This window comes from Pipistrellus hanaki (genome assembly GCF_964339955.1).
Source record: "Pipistrellus hanaki genome assembly, chromosome: 9".
In the NCBI taxonomy this organism is placed as follows: Eukaryota; Metazoa; Chordata; class Mammalia; order Chiroptera; family Vespertilionidae; genus Pipistrellus; species Pipistrellus hanaki.
This window is the reverse complement of record NC_140511.1, coordinates 73,109,469-73,123,757: the sequence shown is the minus strand read 5'-3', so window position 1 is coordinate 73,123,757 and position 14,289 is coordinate 73,109,469. Positions and strand designations below refer to the sequence as shown.

At 47.1% G+C, this 14,289-nt stretch overlaps 1 protein-coding gene across 3 annotated transcripts in view; it reads right to left on the bottom strand.

Moving 5' to 3' along the window:
* The window catches only part of PAMR1 (peptidase domain containing associated with muscle regeneration 1), a 133,594-nt gene that overhangs the window by 58,606 nt on the left and 60,699 nt on the right, over positions 1 to 14,289 (bottom strand). The window contains exon 1 of one of the 3 annotated variants that reach the window (XM_084894438.1): positions 2,414 to 2,803. The exons of the other annotated variants lie outside the window; for them this stretch is intronic. Coding sequence (XP_084750564.1) covers positions 2,414 to 2,486 — 73 coding nt within the window. The 5' untranslated portion in view covers positions 2,487 to 2,803. Of the gene's footprint in view, positions 1 to 2,413; positions 2,804 to 14,289 lie in introns of those variants that run through there. 3 annotated transcript variants of the gene reach the window in all.

Sequence of the window (14,289 nt, the reverse complement as noted above, 5' to 3'; positions counted from 1 at the left end):
GGAGAAGCCAGAAGTTTTCAGAGTATATCTCAGGGAAACTCCCTCCGCATGGTCCCCACAGAAAGCCACCCCTGCCAAGAAGGCCCAATTTTCATAGCTCTCTCCTTGGAATTTGCTAACACATCCCGTTAGAAACCAACATCTAATTTTTCTTGCCACTCCTTCCCCTGATTTCTTTCCACATCCCCTCTGTCGGCTCCTTCTCCTGCCCGCTGAATAGCTGGGCTTCAAATCATCCTCCCCCGTTGCCTTCATGCTTCATCCCCTCCACAAGCTAATGCCTGTTGGAAGCAAGGCTCGTGGAGTTATCCATATTAAGGTTTCGTTCCCAAGAGTCACATATTTTTAAATGAGTTTTTCCTCTTGGGCAGAATCCTGCTGGCAGAGCGGCTGCTATTTGGTGAAGTCAGCGGAGTTGGGTTTCTCCCTCACATGCTATTTATGTTGGGTTATCGCTTGGCCTGATGTTTGGCTTCTCGTCCTCCGACATGTGTCCCATGCCGATGAGCAACCACATCCCCTGAGCCATCCAGCGGAGGCTTGCGTTTCATCAAGCGCTCATTTTTAGAAAAGCAATTAGAGGAGCTGGGCTTCCAGGCTTCTGCCGGGGCCAGATTTAGATTCCAGCAGGGAGGGGACTCATTCACTACTTAAAGAAATATTTTCCTTCTCCTCGCCCGGCTGTCCCTCCGCCTGCCCTCTCAATGTGAACGCTCACCAGCTGAGCTATCCTCGCTAGACACGGAGAAGCTGCCCCGTGGTTCAGCCCGCAGCCCGGCTGCCAGGAATCCACGCACACTCCCCGAAGGGTTTCCACAGCAGAAAGTAAAGGAGATTCTCGGGTAGGGAACAAATGGGTTTTTCAGATCCTGGGCAAGAAAAAAAAGGTAGCTGAGCTTTCTTTTTTTTTCTTTTAAGTTTTATGGGTTTGAGATATCTTATCTGCCACATTATCGAGAGAGAGAGAGAGAGAGAGAGAGAGAGAGAGAGAGAGAGAGAGAGGGAGAGGAGAAAAGCAGGGGGAGAGCTGATCGGAGCCCTGGTGCTCCCAGTAGGAACCAGACTCCTCTGGAGCGGGCCTGGGGCCACCAAGCCTAGAGGTTAGGCTCCCAAAGGCAGAGGTGGGGCAGGGAGCAGTCTGCATGCAAAGCCGTCACCCTTCTGTGTGGCCAGGGTCTGGGTTATTGACCCCTTATGGGCCCCTTCTTTCTTCACTATGGTCTTCACTCCAGATGAGACAAGATTCAAATGAAACCCTCTGTCCAGCTTGAGAGGAAATCACCAACATATCACCTGCAGCTGGCAGTCTATGGGGAGGTGGACAGCATTGACCCAAGTGGGGCTTTTGTCGTGAATCCTGACTTTTTGTTCACTCTCGGGAGACCTGCCAGCTAATTGCAGCAATGGAGCACCCAACTCATGGGTAGAGCCCAGGTGACAGGTAACCAGCACAGGTGACAACTAACCAGCACAGAAGGTGACAGCTAACCAGCACAGGTGACAGCTAACCAGCACAGAAGGTGACAGGTAACCAGCACAGAAGGGAAGCAGCAAAGCTCACAGACTCCCTGCTCCCGTGCAAGCTGCCCTGTTTTGTCACATCTGTGCATTTCCACCTGCCTCACCGCAAGAGGCATCATCTTACTTCCTGACTCCCGCCTCCCACCCCCAGCCATGGTAAGAACAGATGCTCCTGAGAAGCCCCCTTTCCCTGCCTGCCAGCGAGCAGTCACAAAACAAGCCTGCCAGCCCCTCGCTTCAGCTCCAGCTTCAGAGGCTCCCAGAAGCTCTGGGTCTGGTTTCAGCCGCACTTGCCCGGGAGCCCATTGGACGTGGGTTTGTGGCTCCGAAAATGACACATGAAAAAACAAAACAGAGAAGCCAAAGCTCTTTCTAAACAAACACTGCGCGTCCCCAGAAACTACGTGCACTTTTAACCTCAGCCTTTTCCTCGTCCTTCTCACTCTTATCAGGAAGGAAATACAGATGCCAAGCGAGGAAAGCTGGCCGGTTCACTTCTCTCCTTCCCACTCCCCTCCCAGGGGCTCTTTCTAGGAGAAACTTGACTTTTGCCAGTCAGAGTGGGTAACTCATTCTGGACAGACTCCTGGAGGTAAGTTTATGCTATAAAACAAACAAACAAACAAACAAAAAAAAAACAAAAAAAACACCTAAGACAAAATAAAACAAATGGATAAAACTGGAGCTGGTACCCCTTTGGGAGGCAGTTTCAGTCTCACAAGTTGGGATGACAAAACCAAGTCACATTCTCGGGAAGGAGGCAGGCGCACCAGCCCAGATCCCACAGCCCACCCGCAGCACCAGCTATGGGGGCTCCCCAGGCCCACGCCCCACCAGACCCCAGAAGGGAGATGCCTCCCAACTGGGGCGTCCTGCCGGCTACTCACGGTACCTCTTGGCAAGGACGAGATGAGCAGAAGCTGCAGGAAAGGGAGCCCCAACTGCATCCACCAGCCCAGCTCCATCGTTCCTGTGGCCAGTGCCCCGAGTGACTGCTGGGGAGGGACCGAGGGGGCCCGGCGGCAGCGGTTCTTACAGGGACCTCCCCAAGCCCCAGCGGAGCAGGAGCTCGGGTTTCAGCTCGCCAGGCTCTCCCATCCTCATCGGAGGGAACCACTTTCAGCGAGCGCGCTCAACGTCAGCCCCAAACCTCTCCTCTCTGCTGCCTTAACCCTTGCGGGGCCTGGGGAGGTGTGGCCACGGGGCTGGGAAACTCAGGCTGGGCTGAAAGGGACTGATGCAGGGAAGCAGGGGTGGGTGGGGGTAGGGAGGGGTGGGGAGAGGAAGACCAGCCCAGGTGCCACGAGGCTCTCTGGCCAGGTTGAGGGAGGGGGACAGCTGGCAGGTCTGGGTGGCTGGATGGGGCAAAGGTAGGCGGGGCTATGGGGCAGCTAAGGTGAGTCAGGAAGCCTCACAAACATGTGTGCCCCTACCCACTCCCTCCTCCCCGCCCCCATCCCCACCCCCACAGTAGGCTGGGAAAGGAGGCTCCCCTGCCTGCCATGTGAGTGTCCTTTCGGGAGGAGGCACGGGTGATGAAAGGAGAAAGGGGACCACCCACACACACATCCTCTCCACCGCTATTCCTTCTGTCATTCAGGCCCAGGGCAGTGGGGAGGTTTCCCTGAGCTGGGGGAGCTTGACCTGGGGACTGGGAGTAGAGTCTCAATCCATGGAGGGGGATAGGGAGAACTTTCTAGAAGAAAAGACTAAAGTTGGGCACTAGGAAATAATGATTGTTTACAAGCTTATATTACAATTTATATTTATTCTTTTCCCAAAAGAATCCATAGCAACATATATCATGGTGTGACTCAGTGGTTGAACATCAACCCATGAAACCAAGAGGTCACCAGTTTGATTTCCAGTCAGGGCACATGCCCAGGTTTCAAGCTCGATCCCCAGTCAGGGATGTGCAGGAGGCAGCCAGTGGATGTTTCTCTCTCACATCAAAGTTTCTAACTCTCTATTTCTCTCCCTTTCTCTCTTTCTAAAAATAAAAACATTTAATTGTTTTTTTAAAAATGTGAGTTAAAGATTTATACATGTACTAGAGGCCCAGTGAACAAAATTTGTGCATGGGTAGGGTCCCTAGCCCTGGCTAGAAATCAGGGCCCATCTGTGGACCAACCAGGGGGGTAATAGGGGGCTCCTACTGGCACTCGCTTTGGCTGGCCTGGCACTGCCTGCTTGCCGGCTCCAGCCCTGCAGATGCCACCAGTTGGCTCCCTTTGTGGGGCAACCATGGGGCTATCGCAACCCCCTTCCACCTCCCCCCGCCCTATGTCCCCCCCCCCCCACACACACACACACACCTGCCATGGCTGGCCTGGGGCCTGTGGGTTGGGGGGAAATTCCTGCATTGAGCGTCTGCCCTCTGGTGGTCAGTGCACGTCATAGCGACTGGTCATTCCACAGTCAATTTGCATATTAGGCTTTTATTATATAGGTTATAAACAAAAGCCAACTTGAAAGAATAGACAATATGTCTAGTTTGGATGTGGCAGAGAGCAGGAAAGAGGAAGAGTGTGGCCCAGAATTGGATTTTATTCTTTAGTTAATGGGGGATTGGCAGTGTAGAAGTGGGTATTGGGCCCGACCTCCTTGAGTTGCTATCCAGCAACCTCATCCCTTCAGCAATGATTATACCCCATCAGGGTGGGGCCCAGGTGATGAACCTGACTGGCTGCTCCCTGAGGAAGTCCCCGGTGCCAAGTGTTTGCCTCCTCAGGCTTATGAGTACCCAGGCCCTCACTTCTCTTCCTGGACTGTCCTACCCACAGGAGTCATTGGTCCCTATTAGTTAGTTGCACTCCTTTGGGTTTGCAAATTTTTTTGGGCTCTGGAACCTAGAAGGGAATTTTCCAAAAGGAATGAGACACTTTTCCCTGGGGACTTCAAGACATCATCTTGTTGAACTTGACAATAAAATGGGGCTGCTAGAGGATGAGGGAAGCCACTGGACTTCAGAAAAGGGCACAGTCTGCCAGAGGCTCTGCAGCACTGCACCAATTTAGCTTCTTCTCCTCCCATCATGGTCAACTCAACTTGTCATACCAATAGACTTCAGTATTGCTCTAAATCAGGTGTTCTTAACTTGGGCATCATGAAGTCTATTGGGAGGGAGTTTTTAGAGGGCATCTGAACCTTTGGAAATTATAAGTAAATATTTTGCATGCTTTTTTTTTTTTTTTTTTGACTTAGCCTTCTTCAAGGGGACCAGCAACTCCCAACTTTTTAATGACTGATCTTCATAAATTGATACTGCAAATTTGACCAAATATTTGTTGAATTTGGATAAAATCACTTGTAATTATTGACTCTAGGCTATAAACTAAACAATGGATATTTGGAGTATCACACACACACACACACACACACACACACACACACATTTTGATATTTCTACCTTAAGAGCACTTGCTCTGAACCACATTGCATAGTGTTGAATCTAGCTGGACCACTTACTACCTGTGCAACCTGGGCAGTTATTTCTCTTATGATGGCCTTAGTTTTTTCATCTGTTAAGTGGGAAGGATAATGGTACCTGCCCAAATAGGAATAAAGAGCTCCAATAGTGCCTACACATGCAGTAAACATTAGCTATTTTTATTATGACTATCTCTCCCTCCTGCCATTATCTTCTCCACCCACTTCTGGGAGAAATAAGTCACTAGAGAGGCTGTGGCTATAAAAAGCAAAGTGTCATACGGGTGTAGGGAATGATACCTGGAAATAAGAATTATTTACTTAAAATCAATACTGAGAAAGCCACAGTTGGCAGTAATAGATGAAGTCAGGTCACTCATTTAATTACAAGTCACACTACCCACTAATTTTTTCATGAAAGGAAGAGGCTCTTAACAACACCTGTACCTTTTTCAGTGCCACCAGGAAGGCTGGTTGTATGTGAACACACAGAGAAGGCTGTCCTGTAAACACTAACAGCTCCCCATTCTTTAAGTTATAACTTGGGCAGATCAGCCACTGAGCAGCTACCATACAGCGAGTGGGAGAGCCAGAGGAAAGAGCTGGGTGAAGCCAGTCTGCAAACCTGAGAGGCATCCCAGACTGCTGGCAATTAAGCTTGGTTTCCATCAATCAGCGACACAAAACACAAAGTTCAAGTCAACCAAGGCCAGAGATGGAGAAGGGTCGGTCTGTGGAAAGACAAAGGGCCCTTCCACCAGAGCCTGCTGTAACCGGCCCTACCAGGGAAGTCTCCAGCTCTAATAAATACCGGCTGTTCACCTACACAACAAGCAATAATGTTCTGCCTCCAGGTCTGGCTCAGCTCCACTCTCTTTCCACTGGGGGCCAGGCAAAGGGGTATGTGTGTCTGTGGTTCTTTCTCTGGCTACATTTTTCTGGCTCTAGGTCATCCTTCATGCAAATTGCTGAAAGCCAGTGAGCCTTCCTCTTTCATAGTCCATGTGCTCCTGAATCACTCGGGGAAACCTGCTCTTGACTTCCCTATGTATATTTATAAACTTCAATGTAATACAAGATGTTGTCAGTTCTGCAACTGAACTGCAAAGCATTTCAAAGAACACTGGCAAAAAAAAAAAAAAAATATGACCAGAATCCAAGTGTCTAGCGTAAGAGTTATAAGCAGTTGAGCCATTTTGTGTGATGATGGAAACAAAAAGTAGAGTAACTCCATGAGAAGCTATCAGGGTACCATAGCCCAAAGACACTGTAGTCAACAGACTCTGGTATGGATCAAAGCTCTACTACCCACCAGCTGTGTGAACTTGGGCATATTCATTGGCCTCTCGGAGCCTCAGTTTCCTCAACTGTAAAAATGAGGTAAGGACTACCTTTTAATTTTGGTAAAAAGATTAAAATGCGGCTAGCATATATATGGCAGCTCAATCAATGTTGACTATTATTATAACTATCAATAAATATATAATCTTAGAATTTTTCAAAAATCCTCCTTTCAGATATTTAACTGAAATAAAACTTAATAGGTATGATTTTCCTTAGGTCTGGTGATATAAGTTTGGTTAGGTTCCTATAGTGAAACAGATGCACCTCTGAAAAATATATTTCCTTGTATATTTATGTTTCCAGTTGGAGGTCTAGGTAGAGTGTGCATTTGTTTGAAGACAAATTGAGAGGACCCTGCCCAGATATTAAAATATGTATTCTGACACTAGTTAAAGACAGTAAGGAAGACTTTAGTCAAGGAACCACTGCAATGGGATGCTATGATAGGGAAATGATGTTGGGCCTAATTCTGAAGTCAATCAGGAAAAGTGGGAATTTATATCCAAGGAGTAGGATGGGATCAGTGGGTGGGAAATTACTAAGAGGAAACATTAAGGGTAAGGGGGCATTCTGGCTGTACTGATTTGATAAGATTCTTGATGAAGGCAGGCCAGGGTGATCAGGTATCAACAAGGAGATGTGCGGTGTCAGGAATTTGATCAGATATCAAGGGTAATCAGACATCAATAATTGGGAACTTTCACTAAGCTGATTTAGCAAGACTTTTATTCTTGAGGACAAAGCCTACTTGAATAAAGGCTCAGAGAATCTTGACTAAAATTAGGTTAAGAAGATGGTGTTTGTCACAGGGCCCAGAAAATCCCCTGCACTGCACTGACTGTTTCAAACCTGCCACCTGTTCCCTGGGATAAATAAGATCCTATATAATGAAAGCATGATATGCAAATCGATTGAATGGCAGAAAGAGCAGTCGCTATGATATGCACTGACCACTAGGGGCAGGCACTCAATGCAGGAGCTGCCCCAGCCCATAGGCCCCAAGCCAGCTAAGGCGGTGCCAGCAGGCCCCCCTCTCATCACCCCACCAGTCACCCCACAGATCAACCCTAATCGTTGGCCAGGCCTAGGGACCCTACCCATGCACAAATTTTTGTGCACCAGGCCTCTAGTTTGTATATAAAGTAACTGGTCTCCTTCTATGCAACCTCCTTCCATGTCCTAAAGGAGAAAGTAAAAGACTTACCAAGTAAAAACCATTCGTTAGTTTATTAAGCACAATTTCCTGCATATCTACTATGTGCCAGGCACCTTTCAGACCCTGAGAGTGTAGCTGTGAACAATACCTATGTGTCCCAGACTCAGCTTGTGGATTTGCAGACAAGACAGCACTGAGACACGGAGGAGGAAGTGTGATGAGCAACACAAGTGAGAACAGAATGTTCCAGGAGCATGGAATGGGAGGAAGGGAGCAATCTTGTCTGAGCAGCAGAAAAGCTTCCCTGAGGAAGTGGCATTGAACTTTAGAACCAAAGCAAAACAGGGAAGGGAGAGTAGAGGACAGTGATGAGGAGGGCCATGTAATACGGTGGCTGGAGATGCAGGCAAGTCTTGAAGACCATGAACTTTATTTTGTGGGACATGGGAAACAACTGGAGGGCCAGCTTCAGAATCCGATTTGTCCTCAGACTCAGCTCTCTCTGCACCCTGCTTCCAATAGAATGGAGAGAAGTGGCGTGATGTGAGAGGCGCTGAGGAGGTAAAAAATGGGGGTCAGTGGTTATGGTGTCCATGGGACACAGCAATGAGGGAGCAATCAGATATGACTCCCAGTTGATGACCAGGTGGATATTGGGGAGTGCGTGGTGGCATCTCCTCTCTCTCTCTCTCTCTCTCTCTCTCTCTCTCTCTCTCTCTCTCTCTCTCATCCCCCACTCTGGGAGCAGCCAGCTGCCATGCTGCATGAACAGCCCCAGGGAGAGTCTCACGTGGAAAGGAACTGAGGCTCCTGATGACAATCCTAAGGATGAGCGTGGGAGCACATTCCTCTGCCCTTCCAATGGCTATGGCCCCAGCCTGCAACTTGACTACAGCGTCATGTGAGTGGCCCAGCCAGAGCCACCAGCCCAGCTGCGCCCAGGTTCCTGGCCCACAGGAAATGGGTGAGATGATCAACTGTGTTGTTTTAAGCTGTTACATTTGTTACACAGAAATAAATTACTAATACAAAAAATTTCTGAATTGGGCAATCTGAGTTAGAGGAGGCAATAAAACTGTCTGTACCTTGGTAAACAGGCAGCCAGATGAAAACTGCTAGTTGGCCACAGTTTAAAATTCAACGCAGTGAGAAATGTGGCTAACACAGAGAGAAGGCTTTCAGCTGTACGTAACAACAAACCCAATTCCTGGGGCTGGAACAATAAGGAATTTTATTATCATATAGAGCAACAAGTCCATAGGTAGGGTGCCTCTAGAATCCCTGGCTCAACAGTAGTGTTAAATACCCAGATCCAAAATATGGGATAAGAAATTTTAGCTAAAATATAAAATAAGCAAAGGAGAAATTGAAGCAAAATGTTAGCATCTATTTACCTTTGAGGCAAGTGTATTCATATCTTTTCTCTGGAATTTTTTATATGTTTGGATTGCTTATAATTATATCTATATTTTATGGTGCTATAAAGAAGTAGCTACAAGGAGATGTAAGAGGGGAGCATTTAGAAAAATATCTTTCAATAGAGAAGACAAGCATTTATTCTTTAACATGAGAAAATATTGTATTTCTCATGTGCCACTCACATTGTTGGCAATAAGGGGCCATAATGAACAAGACAATGATTCCTGTTTGCATGGAGCATATGTACTTCTGGGCAAAGATCTGTAATAAACAAATCAAGAAGGAAGGACCAGGTGGTGAGAGTGCTAGGCTAGCAGTGAAACAGAAGTCTGCTAGAGAGTGGCTGAGGGAGGTACTTCAGTTTATGGAATCAGGGCAGACCTCTCTAGGAAGGTAACATCTACACTGAGACCTGAAGTAAAGTTCCATGGGAGCCTCTGAGGGAAGGGTATTCCAGGCAGAGAGAACAGCTAATGCAAAGGCTGTGAGCTGCAAATGAGCTGAGTGCATGTAAGGAACACAAAGAGGCCAATATAGCTGCCACGCAAGTATATAAACAACTTCTTAAACATGGGGCACATGAAAGGGCCAGGAGAAAATGGGTTGATCAAGTGAGTTCATTTCAATGCCACAGGACTTTGGGGCATCGGGAAATCCTTTTAGAGTCTAGTCAAAAGCTATGGGCATACATAAATAAACACATCCTGATTTTTGTTTGCAATTTGAGGATATGTGTGGACCCTCTGAGCCGACCCAGAAATAATTCCAGCACGTGAGCTAAAGGCATGTTACTCCCAGTCAGAGAGGGGGCATCAAGGAGACTAGTCATTTCTACCAAGTGCAGGACTGCTCTATAGGTAATATTTGTATTAGAGTTCCTCCTGTTCCAATCCTCCAATCATGTCTGACATCTCCAATCTAATCCTGCTTTGTGACCCTCTGCTTCTCACAGTGTCAGGCCTGCATGGTAGCAGTCTGAAGGCCCTAGCCGCCTACTCTTGCTCTCTCTTCCGTTCATCTTTCACAGACTTTACCACCAATAATTAGGTCTTGCACTTCTAACTCTGCTTGGTGGAACCAACCAACACAACTGGTACCAGGAATGATCAAAAAGAAGCGGTGATAAGTAGGGGTTTGGGTTTGGGATCACCAACACAAAGCTGGCAAGGGACACACCTTCACAAATGGTATTTGGAGTACAGATAATTCCTGTCACAAGGTGGCAACCCAATGGATAAAAACTTCACAGATGGCTACTTAAAAGAATAGCCTGGTGGAGGAAAATGCCTTTGAACATTATGGAGAAAGAACACATATAAGGACAATGAAATAGCTGGGTACTAAGTTGGATTGCTGCCCTACAGAGGCATAATAAGAAACTAAGGACAATAAAACCAAGTGTGAAAGCCAGGGGATCTCTTTGGTCACTCCTGCAGAAGTAGTGTGGACACAGTGGAGGAGCAAACTCAAATTCTGATATTTATAGTCACAGGCTTCAATGAGTGTTGAATACCTACTATGCTAAAACCAGTGCCTTGGCTAGAAAAACTTAAACTCCTGAACATGAGACTAAGTCATCTGGATGAATTCTCCCAAACCTTGTGGTTCCATTGACTTTCCTGAATCTTCCCTACTGAGAGGGCTCACCTGTCTCTATTAAGAACTATAACTGGTTTCCATGGGGAGATACAGCACAGATCTCTCCACTTAAAGAGAGCAAGTGTCCTCCTCAAGACTTCCTCCCAAATTTGTCCTGCCTGCCAGGCCAGTAATGAGAGTTAAGTCCCAGTCTAATCTCAGTTTAGGAAGTTCTGGGTCTGATCAGGAAAGAAAGAAACAATCCCCAATGAAGCTGCAAGAACACATTAGCATGTTCCAGCAGGAGGAATTGGATTTTGAGTGTGCTTGATCAAGGAGTACAGAAGTAAGAATGGTTCAGCAAGAGTTCATTTACTTGGGAGTATTCTTTAGAGACATGAGCTATACACCCTAGCAAGAAATCTAGGGTATGTGCAAGTTTGCTGCTAGGTAACTCTTAGAAACCTGGAGAAAGCAATAGCCCATGCTGATCCAAGTGGAAATGCCCAAGATGGCACAGAGATGGTGGGATTAAATGGTGCAGGGAAGTAGGCACACTGGATTGGATGGCTATATTATGTAAGATCCATCAGAGATTGTGTTTCATGGAAGGACACAGAGAGCACACTGTTCATCAAGGCCATCAGGAATATGCTGATCGCTAAGCCATTCAGTGGTGGCTTTCCTACAGGCTAGGGTTGACTGTAGGAGATATATCACAGGACTTGGCCTACTAATAGCCCAGGGAATGATGAAGACTTGAAGAAACAGAGTCCAGGAGATGGTATTTAACTACCATAAAAGGTGGGCCCTATAATTACTCTCACAATCAGATGACTTGAAGGGACATTCCAGAGGGTTTACATACCCTAAGGAGTAGTCAAGTGGTTAGTAGAACACATTCTCCCTAGGAAGAAAACAGATAGGCAGACAAGCAGGGTGCTACTTAATATAATCAATCAAAAAGAGCAAGAATGGATGAGCAGGAGGCTGAGGGTGGTAATCCCAACAATATCATGAACCTTGCTCAATTCCAAGATCTGAGCCAGTTTTCATACCAAGAATTTGTTGGCTACGGAGACAAATGGGTCCCCAAAAGGAAGAATAGCAACATCATGGCAAGTATATCCTATATAATAAAGAGGTAATATGCAAATTGACCCTCACAAAGATGGTCACCCCCTGTCATCACAAGATGGGTGCCCCCATGTTGTCACAAGATGGCCGGTAAGGAGGGTAGTTAGGGGGACCAGGCCTGCAGGGGAGGGCAGTTGAGGGTGATCAGGCTGGTAGGGGAAGGCAGTTGGGGGTGATTGGGCTGGCAGGGAAGCAGTTAGGTGTCAATAAGGCTGGCAGGGGAAAAGTTAAGGGGTGATCAGGCTGGCAGGCAGAAGCAGGTTAGGGGCAATCAGGCAGGCAGGCAGGCAGGCAGGTGAATGGTTAAGAGCCAGCAGTCTTGAATTGTGAGTCGGACATCCCCTGAGCGGTCCCAGATTGGAGAGGGTGCATGCTGGGCTGAGGGACCCCCCCTCAAGTTCACGAATTTCTGCACTGGGCCTCTAGTATTATAATGATTCCTTTGACATTTCCCTAAAAAGACATACAAAGACATGCATCTTTCATCACTACCTCTAAGAATGAAATATGATGTCTGTCAGGCCTCCCTGGGTTGGATTGGGTTCTGGAGACATACCTTAACCAGATGACTGTGGACTAAGGAAAGAGAAACACCCATACATCCTGAGGATTACTGGACACAAATGACATCGATACCTAGAGACCTGAAATGGCATCATGCCCACCTGTTAGAGGCATATGAGAGCAAGTTAATAAATTGAGTCCTGGCCAAATGCCAAGTTACAATGGATCCAGTGAGGCCATGGACCCACCCAGTGATTGCTTTTCTGGGCTCCAAATAAATAATTGGGATTAACATACATGAGCTCCTACATGAGCTCCTTGCTCATCATAATAGAAAAGATGAATAAAACCTCTGAAACTGTCTTTCCCTTCCCAAGGTAGTGAATCAAAAACCATATCACATTCCTGGGGAATGGTGGAGATTAATGCCACCCTTAAGAATCTTTATGATGCAGTGGTGATGGCTTTTTTCTTATCTCCATATTCTAATTTAATTCACCAGTCAGGTCCCTTCAGAAACCAGATGACTACTGGTAAAATGGCAGAAGACAATCACATGCTCAACTAAGAAGTAGTTCCAATATGGCTGTCATGTCATTCATGGTATCTTTGCTAGAGCAGATTAACATCCCAATCAGAGAGGAGACTCAGAAACAATTCACATTCATGTGGAATGAACAATAATTTATAGTACTGTCCTAGGTCTCTGTTAATTTTCCTGCCATCACAGTGTAACCAGAAGAAATCTGGACAATCTGGACATCCTGCAGAATATCACATTGAGTCATTACATCAGTGACAGAACAGGGACAGTAAGAGCTAGCTAGCACACTGGAGGTGTTGGGAAAGTATCTCACTTCAGATGGTGGGAGATAAACCCAACGAAGAGCACATTGATAAAGTTTTCAGGGGTCTAGAGATCAGAGGCATGCTGAGAAATACTGCCCAAAATGAAAGACATATTGCTGCATTTTTCATCGCTACCACCAAGAATGAAATATGATGTCTGTCAGGCCTCCCTGGGTTGGGTTCTGGAGACAGCACAGTCAACACCTAGCAATACTATTCCAGCCCATATGCCAGGAAATCTGAAAGGTAGCCGGCTTTGTATGGGGCCTGGAACAAGAAAGGGATCTGCAGTCAGTCCAGGCAATGGTACAAATAGCTCTGCCGTAGATGTAAGGGCGATCTGGCTGTGACATCTGTCACCCCATTGATCACCAGGGTTGAATTAGGCTGATCTGGCTGGCTAAGTGAGTGTTCCCCTCCTTCCTCACTGATCCATGTGCATTCTCCCAAATCTGTATGGTGGGTCAAAGAGGACACCCTTCCCCCAAGAGGAGAGTATTGGTCTTCAAAGGGTAGCTGTGCTCTCATGCTACAATAGAACCTCCAAATGTGCTCTCAAATAGCTCTGCCACTTGAAGCATATGACCCACCAGGCCATCTGGTGTTGGAGATGTCACTGGTGGGAAAGGATGCAGTAGGGATCTTATATCAAGCTCCAATGGGAGAATCACAACATAGACCTCTGGGTTTCTAGACCAAGGCCATGTTATCTATAGCATTTGCTTTTGAGGAACATACCCTAGAGTATTATTGGGCCCTCATGGACATGGGATATTTGATTCTGTGGTATCAAATGACTATCTTATATAATAAAAGCCTAATATGCAAATTGTCCCCTGACCAAGAATTCAACTGGGAGTTCAATTGCTTGCTATTATGTGCACTGACCACCAGGGGGCAGCACGGAACATAGCAGGTGTTGGCAACACAGCTCTGGCAGTGGGTGGGCCCCAATGGACCACAGCGGGATGGTGGAGTAGGTGAGCAGGCAGTGCCAGGCCAATTCAGGTGTGAGTAGGGCCTGATCACCCCACCAATCACCCCGCAGATAGCAATCAGGGGTGGGGGGTGGGGGCGGGGCCGCCACTAGGCTCCAGGCCTTGAGGGAGCTGGACGGGGCCCAATGAATCAGGCAAAGGGGTTGCATGGGAGCCCAGGGGCCCAGGGCATAGAGGTCAGCTGGGACCTGCCTTTCCACATCAGATTACTCATGCTTTGATCACCGATTAGGCCTAGGGAATGCACCCATGCACGAATTTCATGCAACAGGCCTCTACTTAATATAAAATTGCCCACCATAAGCTTAGTTCTATCAGACCCTGCAAGTTAAAAAGTTACACAGGACCATAGCA